This window comes from Amia ocellicauda, chromosome 1, assembly GCF_036373705.1.
Source record: "Amia ocellicauda isolate fAmiCal2 chromosome 1, fAmiCal2.hap1, whole genome shotgun sequence".
Classification (NCBI taxonomy): Eukaryota; Metazoa; Chordata; class Actinopteri; order Amiiformes; family Amiidae; genus Amia; species Amia ocellicauda.
Window position 1 is genome coordinate 19,368,886 of NC_089850.1, and position 16,852 is coordinate 19,385,737.

At 44.9% G+C, this 16,852-nt stretch overlaps 1 protein-coding gene across 2 annotated transcripts; it reads right to left on the reverse strand.

Moving 5' to 3' along the window:
* Positions 1–4,132: 4,132 nt before the first annotated feature.
* ankef1b (ankyrin repeat and EF-hand domain containing 1b) lies at positions 4,133–13,624 on the reverse strand. Of its 2 annotated transcripts, none has more exons than XM_066697762.1 (10): positions 13,104–13,624; positions 11,967–12,396; positions 11,526–11,725; positions 11,218–11,367; positions 10,783–10,906; positions 9,582–10,413; positions 9,231–9,457; positions 6,429–6,577; positions 5,296–5,442; positions 4,133–4,811 (listed from the first exon to the last, which is right to left on the reverse strand). In XM_066697762.1, the coding sequence occupies exons 2-10, from the start codon at positions 12,358–12,360 to the stop codon at positions 4,656–4,658; spliced, it is 2,379 nt and encodes a 792-aa protein (XP_066553859.1). In that variant the 5' UTR covers positions 12,361–12,396; positions 13,104–13,624; the 3' UTR covers positions 4,133–4,655. The 2 variants fall into 2 exon arrangements, with proteins under 2 accessions (XP_066553859.1, XP_066553850.1); XM_066697753.1 differs by having other exon boundaries at positions 5,290–5,442.
* Between the last annotated feature and the right edge of the window lie 3,228 nt (positions 13,625–16,852).

Below are 16,852 nucleotides of genomic sequence, written 5' to 3' on the forward strand. Positions count from 1 at the left end.
GATGGCTAGACGACTGGGTCAGAGCATCTCCAAAACTGCAGCTCTTGTGGGGTGTTCCCAGTCTGCAGTGGTCAGTACCTATCAAAAGTGGTCCAAGGAAGGAAAAGCGGTGAACCGGCGACAGGGTCATGGGTGGCCAAGGCTCATTGATGCACGTGGGGAGCGAAGGCTGGACCGTGTGGTCCGATCCAACAGACGAGCTACTGTAGCTCAAATTGCTGAAAAAGTTAATGCTGGTTCTGATAGAAAGGTGTCAGAACACACAGTGCAGCGCAGTTTGTTGCGTATGGGGCTGCGTAGCTGCAGACCAGTCAGGGTGCCCATGCTGACACCTGTCCACTGCCGAAAGCGCCTACAATGGGCACGTGAGCATCAGAACTGGACCACGGAGCAATGGAAGAAGGTGGCCTGGTCTGATGAATCACGAGTTCAAGGTGTTGACTTGGCCTCCAAATTTCCCAGATCTCAACCCAATCGAGCATCTGTGGGATGTGCTGGACAAACACGTCCGATCCATGGAGGCCCCACCTCGCAACTTACAGGACTTAAAGGATCTGCTGCTGACGTCTTGGTGCCAGATACCACAGCACACCTTCAGAGGTCTAGTGGAGTCCATGCCTCGACGGGTCAGGGCTGTTTTGGCGGCAAAAGGGGGACCTACACAGTATTAGGCAGGTGGTCATAATGTTATGGTTGATCGGTGTATGTTTAAACTGATGCACTTACTGGCCTTAAGTTAAAATAATGGGCTATGGGCCACACTTGAAGTTGAAGTGGAGATGACAATTACATGTTATATATATATAGACCACTCCAAGTTCAGAAAACAATGTAAGTCACATTTTTGAGAACACTCCTCAGAAACCTCTGTAGCCCGTTGCAGTTTCTGCACCAGACAAACCCAGGAGTGGCTTTGTGAAGGAATGACTGCGGCCCTTGTAGATTATAAAGGTGAATGGTGGACAGGCCCAGTGCCGGAGAGAGTGCAGTGACACATGGTCGGACACAAGGATGCGGCCGATATCACAGGCGCAGACACCTGGCTGAGAGGAGACGGCTGCTGCAACAGAAGGTGAGCAAGGAGGGGGCATGGAGAGAGGACCAGACAGGCTGCTCCACGCTGCTGAACCTGTCACAGTCTGAGCAGGGGGCTCGAGACGATTTGTTTTTATTTATTTTACTTCGTAGACTCTGATGCTATAATGCTATAATGTTAGTGCCTATAGTATGCAGTGATCCTACAGCAGTATATTCTGTAACACCCCCCAACTCCTCTGACTATCGATACACAAAACAGGGACAGGCATAAAGTTACCATCATTTATATTAAATGCACAGATAAATCAAAGTATACCACACAACACTTTACTGTTGTTAATAGGCTACCACAATACACTACAGGGCAGCACACTACATTTTACCATGTTGCTGCAGTATGACACACTGTGATTTACTGTGATTTTACCATGGTGCACCACTCCATTACTATGCTGGGTGGTTGGAAAACTATAGTGGATTGCATAAGTATTCACCCTCCAAGGACGTTTGGACATTTTGTAGTGTTTCAATCTGGAACTAAAATGGATTTAATTGGGATTTTCTGTCACTCACAAAGCATTACATAATGTCAGTTCTGTCCTCAGAATATACTGTTCTTATATCTATATTTAATTACAGCTTGTGTTTTGTATTGCATGTTTGTTTGAGTGCTTGTTTCCATGTGGAGAAGGGTGACGCTCCTGTGATGTCATCAATATGTGACCACATGCACTGCATTATGGGAGGTGTAGTTCTGGTGCAATCAGGAATCTCGTTGACGTGTCTGAGAGTCAGTTCAGCAGAGGCTTGAAATGACAAGGCATTGTGAGTGCAGTGTGTACAGAAGCAGCACGAGCTACATACTGTGGAAAGAAAAGCTTGTGATCAGGGAAAGACTGGAGGGAACTGCAGCACCAGCGCCATCTGCAGGAAACATCACTGTGAGGACTTTCTGGGACCAGACAGAGAGCAGTGTGGCACTGACCCCCTGCTGAGAAGGGGTGTGGAGAGACGAGCAACACGGAAGGCAAACCGTGCCTCTTGCATGTTTAACCGTTTCTTTACAGCAGTCCTGACACACATGGAGAAATGCACAGGGGTCAGGCTGTCTGTCACTGTTCTCTCCTGGCTGTTGGCACACCTGCATAAATAAAGCCACTTCAAAATGTTTACATCAAAGTCTACCAGGGGACCCAAAAGTAACCCTAATCTGATCTCTGAATTCAATTTTAGTCTGAGATGTTTCTAAATTGCTCATATTACTTGAAAAACAAACCATGTGCCTGTTAAGACTTCACTGATATCCCTAAATAAATGTTGCCATAACCCCCTACCCCCTTACTGTACCTGTAGTGCCATTTTAAAGGTGGGTTTTTTAAATGGGATCTGTCAGCTCTAATGCTGCTCTCTGCCTGTAATTGTGTCAACTTTCCAAGAACCAAAGTCTTTTGTAGGCCTGGCCTCACCCTGTCCTCCTGCCTTACACCTGAAACACACCCCTTTGTCCTCAGTCAGTTACCCTGGGAGAATGAATTGCCAAAAAGTCTCTGACATAAGCAAGGTTTAAGAAAAAGGTGAAATGATTATATGTTTTTAAATGTTTTATTAAAGCTAATTTTACAGAATCATTATTTTTAAGCAATATTAAACATAAAACCTTATACCATCTACAGACATGCTCAAATTTGTTGGTACCCCTCCACAAAAAATGAAGAATGCTCAATTTCCTCTGAAATAACTTGAAACTGGCATCCACCATTGTTTATTCCATATTTAATAGAAATCAGACTTTGCTTTTGATTTTGTTTTTCAACATAATTTTATAAATAATAAAACAAATGAAAATGGCATGGACAAAAATTATGGGACCTTCAACCTAATATTTTAGAGGCAATCACTGCAATCAAACATTTCCTGTAGCTCTCAGTGAGACTTCTGCACCTGTTAACAGGTAGTTCAGCCCACTCTTCCTGAGCAAACTGCTCCAGCTGTCTCAGGTTTGATGGGTGCTTCTCTAGACTGCAAGTTTCAGCTCTTTCCATAGATGTTCGATATGATTCAGATCAGGACTAATGGAAGGCCACTTCAGAACAGTCCAATGTTTTGTTATCCATTCTTGTGTACTTTTAGCTGTGTGTTTTGACCCATGACCTGCTTTCTGACACTGGGCAGTACATTTTGCTCCAGAATGCCTTGATAGTTTTGAGATTTCATTGTGCCCTGCACAGATTCAAGGCACCCTGTGCCAGGCGCAGCAATGCAGCCCCACAACATAACTAAGCCTCCTCCATGTTTCACTGTAGGTATGGTGTTCTTTTCTTTGAAAGCTTCATTTTTTCATCTGTGAACATAGAGTTGATGTGACTTGCCAAAAAGCTCCAGTTTTGACTCATCTGTCCAAAGGACATTCTCCAAGAAGGATTTTGGCTTGTTAATATGCATTTTAGCAAATTCCAGTCTGGCTTTTTTATATTTCTCTTTCAAACATGGAGTCCTCCTGGGTCTCTTTCCATGGAGGCCACTTTCGCTTAAAAAGTGACAGATGGCGCGATCAGAAACTGACGTACCTTCACCTTGGAGTTCAGCTTGTATCTCTTTGGCAGTTATCCTTGTTCTTTTTCTGCCATTCGCACTATCCTTCTGTTCAGTCTGGGGTTGATTTTCCTCTTGCGGTCGCGCCCAGGGAGGTTGGCTACAGTTCCATGGACCTTGAACTTCTTAATAATATCTGCAACTGTTGTCACAGGAACATCAAGCTGCTTGGAGATGGTCTTGTAGCCTTTACCTTTACCTTTACCATGCTTGTCTTATTTTCTTTTTGATCCCCTCAGACAACTCTCTCCTTTGCTTTCTCTGGTCCATGTTCAGTGTGGTGCACACAATGATACCAAACGGCACAGTGACTACTTTCCTCCATTTAAATAGGCTGAGTGACTGATTACAAGATTGGAGACATATGTGATACTATTTAAATAAACTAATTTGTTTGGAATATCACTATAATACAATTATTTATTATATTTTCTAAGGGGTACCAACAAATGTGTCCAGACCATTTTAGAATATCTTTGTAGAATGAGCAATAATTCATCTCTTTTCACAGCTTCTTTGCTTTATTCTATGACAAACCAAAGGCATGCAAGTATACATGATGCAATAGCTTTTCAGGAGGAATTAAGCATTATTTCAATGACCTGTAAGGGTACCAACAAATTTGAGCACGTCTGTATGTATGTTAAACCACGTTGTCTGTGCTCTGTAAGGTATGGTCACCAGTATAAATGTCTTGGCCAGTCTGTGGTGCCTCAGGTATCCAGTACAGTATAGTATGTCTGAGCATTGTTTAGCAGAGCTGAAGGCTGTGGTCAGTATTATCTATTCTACTTCTACTGATGTTGAGGTGCTGGTGTGTCTATTTTTAAATATATTATTATTATTATTATTATTATTATTATTATTATTATTATCATCATCATCCTCTTGACATTATCAATCAGTTGTCTAATTTTACTTGTCAATCTTTGCAGTGACAGAAAGCAGTAGCCAGCACGGGGTTGGGGGGGTTAATCTCATGAACTAAAATGTAATTTCTGATGTACAGATTGGTGTTTATTGTTTTAGTCTTCTACGCCTCCCATTTCGAGAGATTTCTGCATGATGTTCTTCTGAAAGGGCATCACGAAGTCCTCGAAATCCACTTCGTAGGAGTGGCGCTCTCTTTGTTCCCGTTTCTTTCTAATGAGCTGACTCGTCGTTGGCTGCTTCCCCCACACCTGCAACACAGAGAGGACGTGGAGTGGGTGGTACAGCACAGATCGGCTTACTGTCACCGTTTACCTCTGCCGTCCCTGCCGGCCTCTACAGCTGTCTGTCACAAGCTGGTCAATCAGGGCCGATTCTCACGGAGACATGATGACAAATCACACATTCATGTATTCATAATTTCCTGACATTAAACGGACACTTCCTTAATTTACAACCAAGTCACAAGATTTGTGCCAGTTCAGTAGTCTGCTCTAACAGGTGCATTGCACTGTATCACCATTAAAGATTAACCCCACCACTTTCCAGCTGTATTACTGATTAAAGAGCTATTCTTTTACTGCATCGGCACCCCAACATGAAAGAAGGGGTAATAGCTATAGGAAACAAATGACAACACCAATATTAATAACATGGGCGGCATATTGATGTATGCATAAACCTCCAAAAGGTAAAAATAACAACAAACAAACAAACGAATGGTAATACATGTACTGTTTTTGGCACAAAGCTGATGTCCACTTTGTTGACGGCTCCGCTGGTTATCCGACGGTTCTGAAAGATGATGCTCTCTCTCAGAGATTCTTTCTTCCCACCCATGTCAGACGATGGGGTCGTCACAGGGTTTTGAGACACAACAACCTGAGGATACAAGACATTGAGCAGTTAGTAAAATTAGCTGAGCAATTATTATTATTATAACTGTTAACGCCTGTGCTTTTTGTTTTTCTCTCCTCCATGCCTATTGGTTTAGTTTTATGTTCTTATATACAGAATCTTGTGTTTTTATCTTAAACCGAGACATGCTATGTGGCAACTTTGCCAAGGGCGCTGTACCAACTACAAATTGATTGATTGATTGACTTATTATTATCCTGCAAAGAACTATGAAGATTCCTTAAAACTGTTGTGTAAGCTCTCTAATATGATACAGAAATAATTGTATATTTCCATTCACGTTAATTGTACTGCACTTACATCACAAGTTAGAAATACAGAAATACAGGCCAGCACAATTAGCCAAGATGCACACCATGCATGACAGCTCCAGTGCCCTTGTATCATGATCTCTGCTGTATTGGGGTAATCTTACACTACAGGAATAATTTGCTCACAGGTTTCTGGGCTGCAGTGAGACACTCTGTATCCGTTGCATGTCTCATAATACGCTGAATTAATGATGAGACAGAGGAGTCTGAACAGGACAGTCAGCGTAGTTACAGCACACGACAACCAACAACAATGCCTGTGGGAGGGAGGGAGGGCCGGTTCGACACGCTTCCAACACACCCATACATTTCCAACACTGATTAGGTTACGCCTTTTCCATGACTGAGCTCAAACTTGTTTTTAATAGGTTACCTGATGATAGCAGTGTGCTGCTCAGTGCCCACATTCACACTGTGAATGGTTGTCCTACTTAAAGGTCAACTGAGCAGTATTCCATGAAAAAATATATATTAACTACTCCATGTCTTTATTATCATTCAAATTATGTGACCTTTAATGCAATTCTACATTAATGGTCCTGCCACAGAGAAAACTACAGGGTTGGTTTATAATGTTTCAGTCCATGCTTAGTAATCCACCCCTATATTAGTTGTATATTTTCATGCAGGTGTGGTCACCTTGTCTTTTACAGCTGCTTTAGCTTTCTGGGGGGGGTTCCCTTTTCGTTTCTTGTCCTTCGGCTTAGGGAGGGTGTCGAACTTGGCCTGGACGAGGTCGATGATTCTGAAATCGGCGTAAGCCTTGGCGATATCCAAGGCGTTCTGCTCTGTAAGAATGTATTTTATTTTTGAAAACAAAACACTGTATTGACCATGAATAGAGAGCTACTGAGGAATCTGCATTCCATCCGCTCTCCAGCAATGTCTAATAATACCCATTCAGAAAAAGGAGACATGTAAAGTGTCCTTCAGTACAGATTTTAACCAAAGATGTATACAGACAGGTGACAAATTAATGGAAAAACCTGAATAAATGAGTGGAGGAACATAATGAATGCAGATGCCTCCAAACAGGTGCACTGCATGATACAATTAAGCAATTAACATCCTATCATGCTCTGTGGCATGTAAACAAATGCTGAGTACGCCTAGTTGACATTGATGTTGGATCAAGATGGCAAGAGGAAAGAATCTAAGTGACTTTGAAAGAGGGGTCATTATTGGGGCACGAATGGCAGGAGCTTCAGTCACAAAGACGCTCAACTGGGAAATGGGCGAGTGCATGTGTGGGACACCAAGAGAACGGTACAGGCCTGACTGCTTTACCCCTACAGTGAGGGGGTCCGGAGGCTGTTTTATGCTCTGGAGGCATTTTCCTGGCATGGTTTGGGTCCACTTGCCCCCTTAGAGGGAAGGGTCACTGCAAATCATTACAAAGTTATTCTGAGTGATCACCTTTATCCTATGGTGAATCCTATGGTGATGGGAGTGGTCTCTTCCAGGATGACAATGTCCCATCCACAGGTTTGATGAGTATGAAAATTATGTGATTCATATGCTATAGCCTTCGCACACCTATGGAGACTCGTAGAATCTGTGCCAAGAGCACTGAAGCTGTTCTGGCAGCCACCTTTATGTTGGTTTTTCCTTTAATTTGTCACCCGTCTGTATGTCTGTGTATAATATATATATATATATATACACACACACACACACAGTTAGGTCCATAAATATTTGGACAGTGACACAATTGTCATCATTTTGGCTCTGTACACCACTACAATGGATTTGAAAGGAAACAATGAAGATGTGCTTTAAGTGTTGACTTTCATCTTTAATTCGAGGGTAGTTACATCCAAATTGGGTGAATGGTGTAGGACTTCCACCCATTTTTATATGTGGTCCCCCCAGTTTTAGGGGCTCAAAAGTATTTGGACAATCTAACATAATCATTAATTAAATTATGAGTTTCAATACTTGGTTGCAAATCCTTTGCAGTCAATGACTGCCTGAAGTCTGGAACCCATAGACCTCACCAGATGCTGGGTTTCTTCCCTGGTGATGCTCTGCCAGGCCTGCACTGCAGCTGTCTTTAGTTCCTGCTTGTTCTTGGGTCATTTTGCCTTTAGTTTTGCCTTCAGCAAGTGAAATGCTACTCAATTGGATTCAGGTCAGGTGGTTGACTTGGCCATTGCAGAACATTCCACTTATTCACCTTAAAAAGTCTTTGGTTGCTTTCGCAGTATGCTTTGGGTCATTGCCAATCTGCACTCTGAAGTGCCGTCCAATGAGTTTTGAAGCATTTGGCTGAATCTGAGCAGATCATATAGCCCTTAACACTTCAGAATTCATCCTGCTGCTTTTGTCAGCAATCATCATTAAATACAGGGAACCAGTTCCCTTGGCAGCCATACATGCCCATGCCATAACATGCTTCACAGATGAGGTGGTCTGCTTCGGATCATGAGCAGTTCCTTCCCTTCTCCATACTCTCCTCTTCCCATCATTCTGGTACAAGTTGATCTTTGTCTCATCTGTACATAGGATGTTGTTCCAGAATTGTACAAGGTTTTTTAAATGTTTTTTTGGCAAACTCTAATCTGGTCTTCCTGTTTTTGGAGCTTACCAATGGTTGACATCTTGTGGTGAACCCTCTGTATTTACTCTGGTGAAGTTTTCATTTGATTGTTGACTTTGACACGGATACGCCTACCTCCTGGAGGGTGTTCTTGATCTGGCCAACTCTTGTGAAGGGGATTTTCTTCACCAGGGAAAGAATTCTTCTGTCATCCACCACAATTGTTTTCCGTGGTCTTCCAGGCCTTATGGTGTTCCTGAGCTCACCAGTGGGTTCTTTCTTTTTAAGAATGTACCAAATAGTTGATCTGGCCACAACAACATTTTTTGCTATCTCTCTGATTGGTTTGTTTTGATTGTTTTGCATTTCACTTGCTGAAGGCAAAACTGAAGGCAAAATGACCCAAGAACAAGCAGGAACTAAAGACAGCTGCAGTGCAGGCCTGGCAGAGCATCGCCAGGGAAGAAACCCAGCATCTGGTGATGTCTGTGGGATCCAGACTTCAGGCAGTCATTGACTGCAAAGGATTTGCAACCAAGTATTGAAACTCAGAATTTAATTCATGATTATGTTAGTTTGTCCAATTAATTTTGAGCCCCTACAATTGGGGGGACCACATATAAAAATGGGTGGAATTCCTACACCGTTCACCCAAATTGGATGTAACTACCCTCAAATTAAAGATGAAAGTCTGCACTTGAAGCACATCTTGATTGCTTCCTTTCTAATCCATTGTGGTGGCGTACAGAGCCAAAATGATGACAATTGTGTCACTGTCCAAATATTTACGGACCTAGCTGTATATATATTTATACAAAATGTTCTTCCTTTCTTTAGTACTCTGTTAATATAGATCTGGTTTCATAAAGAATCTCTAATTAAGTAAACAATTGTGAGCCTACCTTTCTTGTTCTCTATCTGGACCTTGGCCCCGGCTGCAATCAGGTACTCCACACATCCTGGCCGGCAGCTCTCTATGGCCCTCATCAGTGGGGTCGCCCCGTTTATGGCCGGAGCATCGATGGAGGCTCCGGACTTCACCAGCAGATCGATGATGTCCAGCTGCCCGGCGTGACAAGCGTGATGGAGAGGCGTCCAGCTGAACTGATCGGTGGAGTTGACGTCCGCCCTGGGGAGGTGGAAGGAGACACAAGGACACTCGTGTTGACTCATGGCTCTGGAGGTTTGTTTGGATTCTTGCGACTGCTCGGTATGTCAAAGCTCAAACGGCTAGAGATGAAAGTGTGTCTTACCCGATGCCCAGCAGGTACTTGGCCACCTCGTAGTTCCCGGTGGCGCAGGCGCACATCAGCGGTGTCTTGTAGAACTTGTCCTTCACATCCACTGGCACCCCCTGGCTGAATGCGAGGTCCAGGGACTCAAAATCCCCAGTCTTGGCACAGTAGTTGATGTTGATGTAAATCTTCTCGGGTTCGTCAATGTACCAGGCCGAGTCATCCTCCACAGGGTGTCCGGGCAGGTGGTCCCGGTCGAAGCGGCTGGTGTCTGTGTGGTGCTGGTAGCTCTCAATCATAAACTGGGGGGGCCCCCCGTCTTCGCGGCGGTATATGAGCTCGGCAGGGACAGTGCAGATGGGCATGGGGATGGAGAACTTGCCCTTTTTCTTGCCCTTCTTGCCCTTTTTGTCTTTCTTCTTCTTGGGGCCGTAGGAGGATATCAGGAAGGCCTTTTGCAGAAACTTGGAGCCCTTCAGGAACTCGGTGATGTTGATTGTCCCCTCTCGGCTGCGGTCGTGGGCCATCACTACTTTCTGGATCTCCTCCAGGTCCGCCGGCGCCCCGTGCTGCAGCAGGACTGCTATGAAAGTCTCTTTCGGCACATTCTCACCATCCCCCCCTTCATTGGTGTCTTGGAAAGCACTGCGCAAGGCCGCCTCATTTTCAAAGGACCAGTCGTGGAGTCGGAGTGCCCAGGGCTCGTTGGCGTTGGCGGCTCCCAGCTTGGAAAGCTTGGTGTATAGCCTCTCTGCTTTCCTCAGCTCCTTCATGGCCGCCTTGTGGCCGCCTTCCTTGGCCAGCATGCGGGGAGTTGCCCCTTCCAGGTTCTTGAGCTTGGGATTACAACCTGGGAAAAAACAACCATAGCGTTCCCAGCATTGCATCACAATCTCAACACTGCCACCTGTTTTAGGAATACTTCAGGATAAAAGGTACACAAATGACTGTCTATAGATGTATCCTAACCAAGCTATTAACACAGAATGATTAACTCTCAAAGGGTTTTTATAGAACTACTGACCCCATGTTATTAATATACTCTCAGTCTTCAGCAGAGATCAGCCTCTTATTTTGCCTTGTTTGTAAATCACAATGAATACTGCATAAGTGACATGGGTGCAAACAACCAGATGCAGAGAAAAGCAGCTCAGTCTTATGCAGCTTGTAAGAGGCCTGTATTGCTTGCTCACACTGTTTTAAGTGAATACTACAGTACCTCTCTGAGAGAGAAATTTGCAGCAATCTGCAAAGCCTCCTATGGCTGCGTAATGAATCGGTGTGTTCCCATCCAAAGCCACCACACCCAGGTCGGCTGAGTATGCAGAGAACATCTGAATCACCTGCAGGTCAACACACACTCCCATTGAGGGGGACAGGAGAATACAGAACATACATAACGATCTTCTGTTTTGGTTTAATTTATTCCCTCATAAAAATTAATATGTTACTCATTTGTGGAGAGTCATTCTAAGCACATCCAGATAGAAAGGATTCATACCAGTTTTGAGGGGGACACTAAAGGAACAGCACACAGTCTTGTGATGATACTATCTGTGTAGGACTGGATCATTTAGCTGGCTTACTGCACCAGACTTTTGGCAGTACAGTACTAGACTCCGAGCAGCCTGGAGCACCTGACACAACACAGCACCTCAAAGAAGCCGCCTTCTGCCGCAAAGTGCCCCGCGTGGTTTCGCTTCTTGTCCAAACTGTTGACGTTAGCCCCCTTCTGGAGAAGTGCGCGCACCAGTTCCGCATGCCCCGCCCTCGCTGCTTCCATCAAAGCAGTCCGACCTGTGGCCTGCAAAGGAAGATGGAGAGGTCGTCCACAGGAACCTGACCACCTCAGTATACTAGGCAACACTAAATCAGTCCCTGTAAGAAGCTTGACATTATTGAGTTGGGCTGAAATCAGAGTACTGAATTCCAGCATGAGAAAAAAATAATTTGTCATTTTACCTCATCCGTTGCATTTGGATCACCTCCTCTTTCCAAAATGTTCATGCACATAGTGTTGCAGTCCTTGGCTTGCTCACAGGCCAGCAGGAACACTGGCTTTCCCTTCAGGGAGCAGTTGTTGACGTCCGCATCGTGCTTCAGGGCCATCTGAAGGCAGCGCAGGTGTCTTTTAGTCGGGGAAATACAGTAGAACAAAACCCCTGAAAACAACAATGGAGGATTTTAGGGAGTAATACTTCCAAACAGGTTTATTGCCACTACACAAATTCCCTGTCTGCAGGAGCCCACAGAGTGAAAACCCCAGGTGTACTGTGTATGGAAGAAGAAGAAAATCTCCCACAAAAACAACTTGCTCCCTCATAAGTGAATGAAAACCCCAGCCTTGCAAATAAATCCACACACATTCTGCATCAGGCTAAACACTACAGTATGATAGCTTGCCTTTTCCCTCCACGTCCACGATTTTCATGTCGGCCCCGGCTTCAGCCAGAACAGCCACCACGCTGTCGTGCCCCAGCTGCACGGCCCTCATCAGCGGCGTGCGGCCCAGTCTATCCTGCACGTTGGACTGGGCACCTAGCGACAGCAGGAAGGAGCACATCTCCGTGTCGTTGGCCACCGCGGCCAAGTGTAGGACGCTGTTCCCGCTCTGGGGCTCCGACAGGTTGATGAGGTTGGGGACACCCATCTTCACCAGCTTCTCGATCTGCTCCTTGTCCTTCTCGCAGACGCAGTACAGCAGCTTGTAGACCTGCAGCACTTCCAGGCGCCCCTGAGCAGTGGACAGGTTTCTCATGATCATATCTCTCTGGCCCGCAGCCCTGTGCCTTGCCATGATGCCCTCAGTGTCTTGAGTTTTTTCTATATGTATCTGTCATGGAGAAAAGTATTTAAATACATTTAGAGGATGTCATTACCAGCACCCTAATGGAATCCATCTTAGTGAGTTTGAAGCTACACCAAGCTGGAACCAACCAGTTTCTTGATTTGCTTGCTCAACTTCAGGAGTTTGTTTGGGACATGTCCCTATCCTATTCTCTTCCTGTAACAACAGCCAGAAACTCGAGCCCTATATAACTGAGCCAATGGCACAATTCAAAGCTAAGCCCAATCAGCGAACACTCGTTTTAGCCCAACCCAGTGGACAGTCTAGCTTGCACTGGGGCTTGAACCCTAACCCAATTGTGCATCATATTATTTTTTTGCTTCTCTGTGTAATTTATACTAAATGCTATTTAAGATAACTGCAAACAGTCCTGTATTGCATTTGCCATATTACTGCATCTAGTTAGCTATTTTGATCTATATCTACTACTGTATTGATTTATATTTTTTAAAGTATTACAGCTCTTTCATGAATTGGAATAATAAAACAACAACCACAGTGATAATAATAACAAACACTGTGGACGTTACACTTGGAATGACACTGTTACAGCTCTTATTTTGACTCCTCCATTAATACTTCTACTTCTGGATGAATGCCAGCCTTCTTTCAGAGGAAAGTAAAGGGCTGGGAAAATCTCGGTAACTGAAACCCCCAGCGAAGGATTATAATCCAGCCACTGAGTGACTTACCTGGACAGCAGGATGCAAAGCTGGTCAGAGGCTGGCACCCCGCACACAGATCCACACAGACCCGCACACACACACACAGACCCGCACACAGACCCGCACACACACCCACAGACCCGCACAGACCCGCACACACACCCACAGACCCGCACAGACCCGCACACACACCCACAGACCCACACAGACCGGCACAGACCGGCACAGACCCACACAGACCCGCACACACACCCACAGACCCGCACACAGACCCGCACACACACCCACAGACCCGCACAGACCCGCACACACACCCACAGACCCGCACAGACCCGCACACACACCCACAGACCCACACAGACCGGCACAGACCGGCACAGACCCACACAGACCCGCACACACACCCACAGACCCACACAGACCCGCACAGACCCGCACAGACCCACACAGACCCGCACAGACCCACACAGACCCACACAGACCCGCACACACACCCACAGACCCACACAGACCCGCACAGACCCACACAGACCCGCACACAGACCCGCAGCGCTCAGCGGTCTGCCACATTGTGTCCGGCACGGGGGCCATGGCAACCGCGATCAGCCGCGGAGCATGCTGGGTAATTCTCACTCGGGCCTGCGTGGGTTAAATGTCAGCCGGTTTATTTCGCTAATTACCTCTGAAGCAACATACAGTGTGCAATTACATCCGTACACTAAGGTTGCTGTAATGCTACTAATCACTGAGTGTAATACCCCGCACTTGCCATTAGAAACCGTTTAGGAAGAGTAGTGGTGCGCACGGTGTGATATAACATACGTGTGTTAGTTAGCACGGTACTGTGCACTTTACTGTCCTGTGTGGGACAATCTGTCTCATCTGTGTCCCATATGATAGTTGAATGAGCGCTCACTGATTCAGACACATACAGTGCAGCAGGGCGACATCTAGTGCTGGCAGTCGGGGGACAAGACCCCGGCCACGTTTGATTACGTCACTGACCGCCAGCAGTTGTGGGACAAAGAACTTTCAGTTTTGATAATCGCAGACAGCATGGGCCATAATACTAATAATATCATGTATAACATTGCATTGCTTTTTACACATTGTGTTTGCTTTAGATTACACCTCGTGCTTACAAACCTTAAAACTCTTTCATTTGTTCGTAGTGTCCTAACTTTAAATATTTGGATTTGTAATCTTTCATTTGTTTTATTTCTTCCCTGATGTAAAGCTTTTATTTATCAATATACTAAATGAGTAGTTTCAATGGGATGATTATTATGGATTATGGAGTCTATAGAAGCCTTTCAGTCGGTAATGTACACTCACCTAAAGGATTATTAGGAACACCTGTTCAATTTCTCATTAATGCAATTATCTAACCAACCAATCACATGGCAGTTGCTTCAATGCATTTAGGGGTGTGGTCCTGGTCAAGACAATCTCCTGAACTCCAAACTGAATGTCTGAATGGGAAAGAAAGGTGATTTAAGCAATTTTGAGCGTGGCATGGTTGTTGGTGCCAGAGGGGCCGGTCTGAGTATTTCACAATCTGCTCAGTTACTGGGAATTTCATGCACAACCATTTCTAGGGTTTACAAAGAATGGTGTGAAAAGGGAAAAACATCCAGTATGCGGCAGTCCTGTGGGCGAAAATGCCTTGTTGATGCTAGAGGTCAGAGGAGAATGGGCCGACTGATTCAAGCTGATAGGAGAGCAACTTTGACTGAAATAACCACTCATTACAACCGAGGTATGCAGCAAAGCATTAGTGAAGCCACAACACGTACAACCTTGAGGCGGATGGGCTACAACAGCAGAAGACCCCACCGGGTACCACTCATCTCCACTACAAATAGGAAAAAGAGGCTACAATTTGCACAAGCTCACCAAAATTGGACAGTTGAAGACTGGAAAAATGTTGCCTGGTCTGATGAGTCTCGATTTCTGTTGAGACATTCAGATGGTAGAGTCAGAATTTGGCGTAAACAGAATGAGAACATGGATCCATCATGCCTTGTTACCACTGTGCAGGCTGGTGGTGGTGGTGTAATGGTGTGGGGGATGTTTTCTTGGCACACTTTAGGCCCCTTAGTGCCAATTGGGCATCGTTTAAATGCCACGGCCTACCTGAGCATTGTTTCTGACCATGTCCATCCCTTTATGACCACCATGTACCCATCCTCTGATGGCTACTTCCAGCAGGATATTGCACCATGTCACAAAGGTCGAATCATTTCAAATTGGTTTCTTGAACATGACAATGAGTTCACTGTACTAAACTGGCCCCCACAGTCACCAGATCTCAACCCAATAGAGCATCTTTGGGATGTGGTGGAACGGGAGCTTCGTGCCCTGGATGTGCATCCCACAAATCTCCATCAACTGCAAGATGCTATCCCATCAATATGGGCCAACATTTCTAAAGAATGCTTTCAGCACCTTGTTGAATCAATGCCACATAGAATTAAGGCAGTTCTGAAGGCGAAAGGGGGTCAAACACAGTATTAGTATGGTGTTCCTAATAATCCTTTAGGTGAGTGTATATAATATATAGGTCACATCCCTTGTAATCTGTGGTCTTTTTTTTAAGGATATCATTACAAGGGCACAGTACTACTATGCAGTGCAATATTTGTGGGCTTGTAAACTCTGCTGTGTTCAGAGAGGGATTGTGTCTGCAGGAGCCCGCAGAGTGTAAACCCCACCTGTCCTGTATGAGCCACAGAAAGAAACAATCCTGCCACAAAAATGACATTCTGCCTCTAAACTGAATTCTTTCAGATGGTTATAAATATGGACAGGTTCTGTGGTTGTGCTCTAATCGGGAAAAGCTCACACACGGGCCCCGATCACACACGCACAGCCGGGAGTGTCATGAAGGGTCACGCAGGGTCACGCAGTGGCTAATTGGAAATATTTCGTAGAACACCTCTGGGATGAACTGGAGGGAAGAATCAGCAAGAGACCCAACTGCATTCCTCTGACTATCCATTAAAACACGCTCCTGAAATGTAAAGGTAAAATGTATTAGCAAACATGTGCATCAACATTTACATTGATCTAAAATGTGCTTCACTTTTGCATCATACCAGTGCATTTAGAGACACAAGACTTTGTAAAATCGCACCAGAACTGGTCTGTCCCCTGTGGGCAATAGAGATGGAAATGGAGGAAGCCAGGTTGTTCACCGGATACTGCAGAGGCAACCATTTTCTGCACAAAGAGGGTTGCTTTGTGAGAAGAACATCATCAGAGAACAAGCAGTGCTGCCAGCCACGCATTCACCTGTGAACCCATGGCCAGTCTTGTTAGTTCATAATCAGGTGATGGTGTCGGTCCCAGTAAATTGCGGGACGAACCTTGTGGAAATATAGCTAAGAGGGAGAGATAAAAAAACGACATTCTTCTGGAATAAAAATGTTTTAAACAGATCAAAAGAAAATATAACTTATTTTTGCCAGCACTACAGAGAACTTTGCACACACAAAAACCCATCTAGCTGTTCTGTCACTCAGTTCTTCACAACTAAACTATCAATGTTAACAGCAAATACTCGAATTAGTGTAAGATTGTGCAGTTGCATCGCACATTTTTAATTAAGTTGCCGAAACCTAAAACAGAGCAGATATATTAGCACTGAATAGAAAACATGCCAGATTGTGTGACAGCATGCAGGGTATCAAATACTCAGTCTTGGTGTCCCTATCATTTTGAAGTAGGACATCTGGCCAATGTTGATGTGCTCTGGCATTATTATTTTTTTTAAT

What these genes read in the sequence shown, in the direction of transcription:
- ankef1b (XM_066697753.1), bottom strand. Translation starts at nt 12,360, where the DNA reads ATGGCAAGGCACAGGGCTGCGGGCCAGAGAGATATGATCATGAGAAAC. An exon ending in CAGAAGGCGGCTTCTTTGAG is followed by an intron (nt 10,907 to 11,217) that starts GTGCTGTGTTGT and finishes GTTGACCTGCAG; the next exon opens with GTGATTCAGATGTTCTCTGC. An exon ending in CCAGATAGAGAACAAGAAAG is followed by an intron (nt 6,578 to 9,230) that starts GTAGGCTCACAA and finishes ACATTCTTACAG; the next exon opens with AGCAGAACGCCTTGGATATC.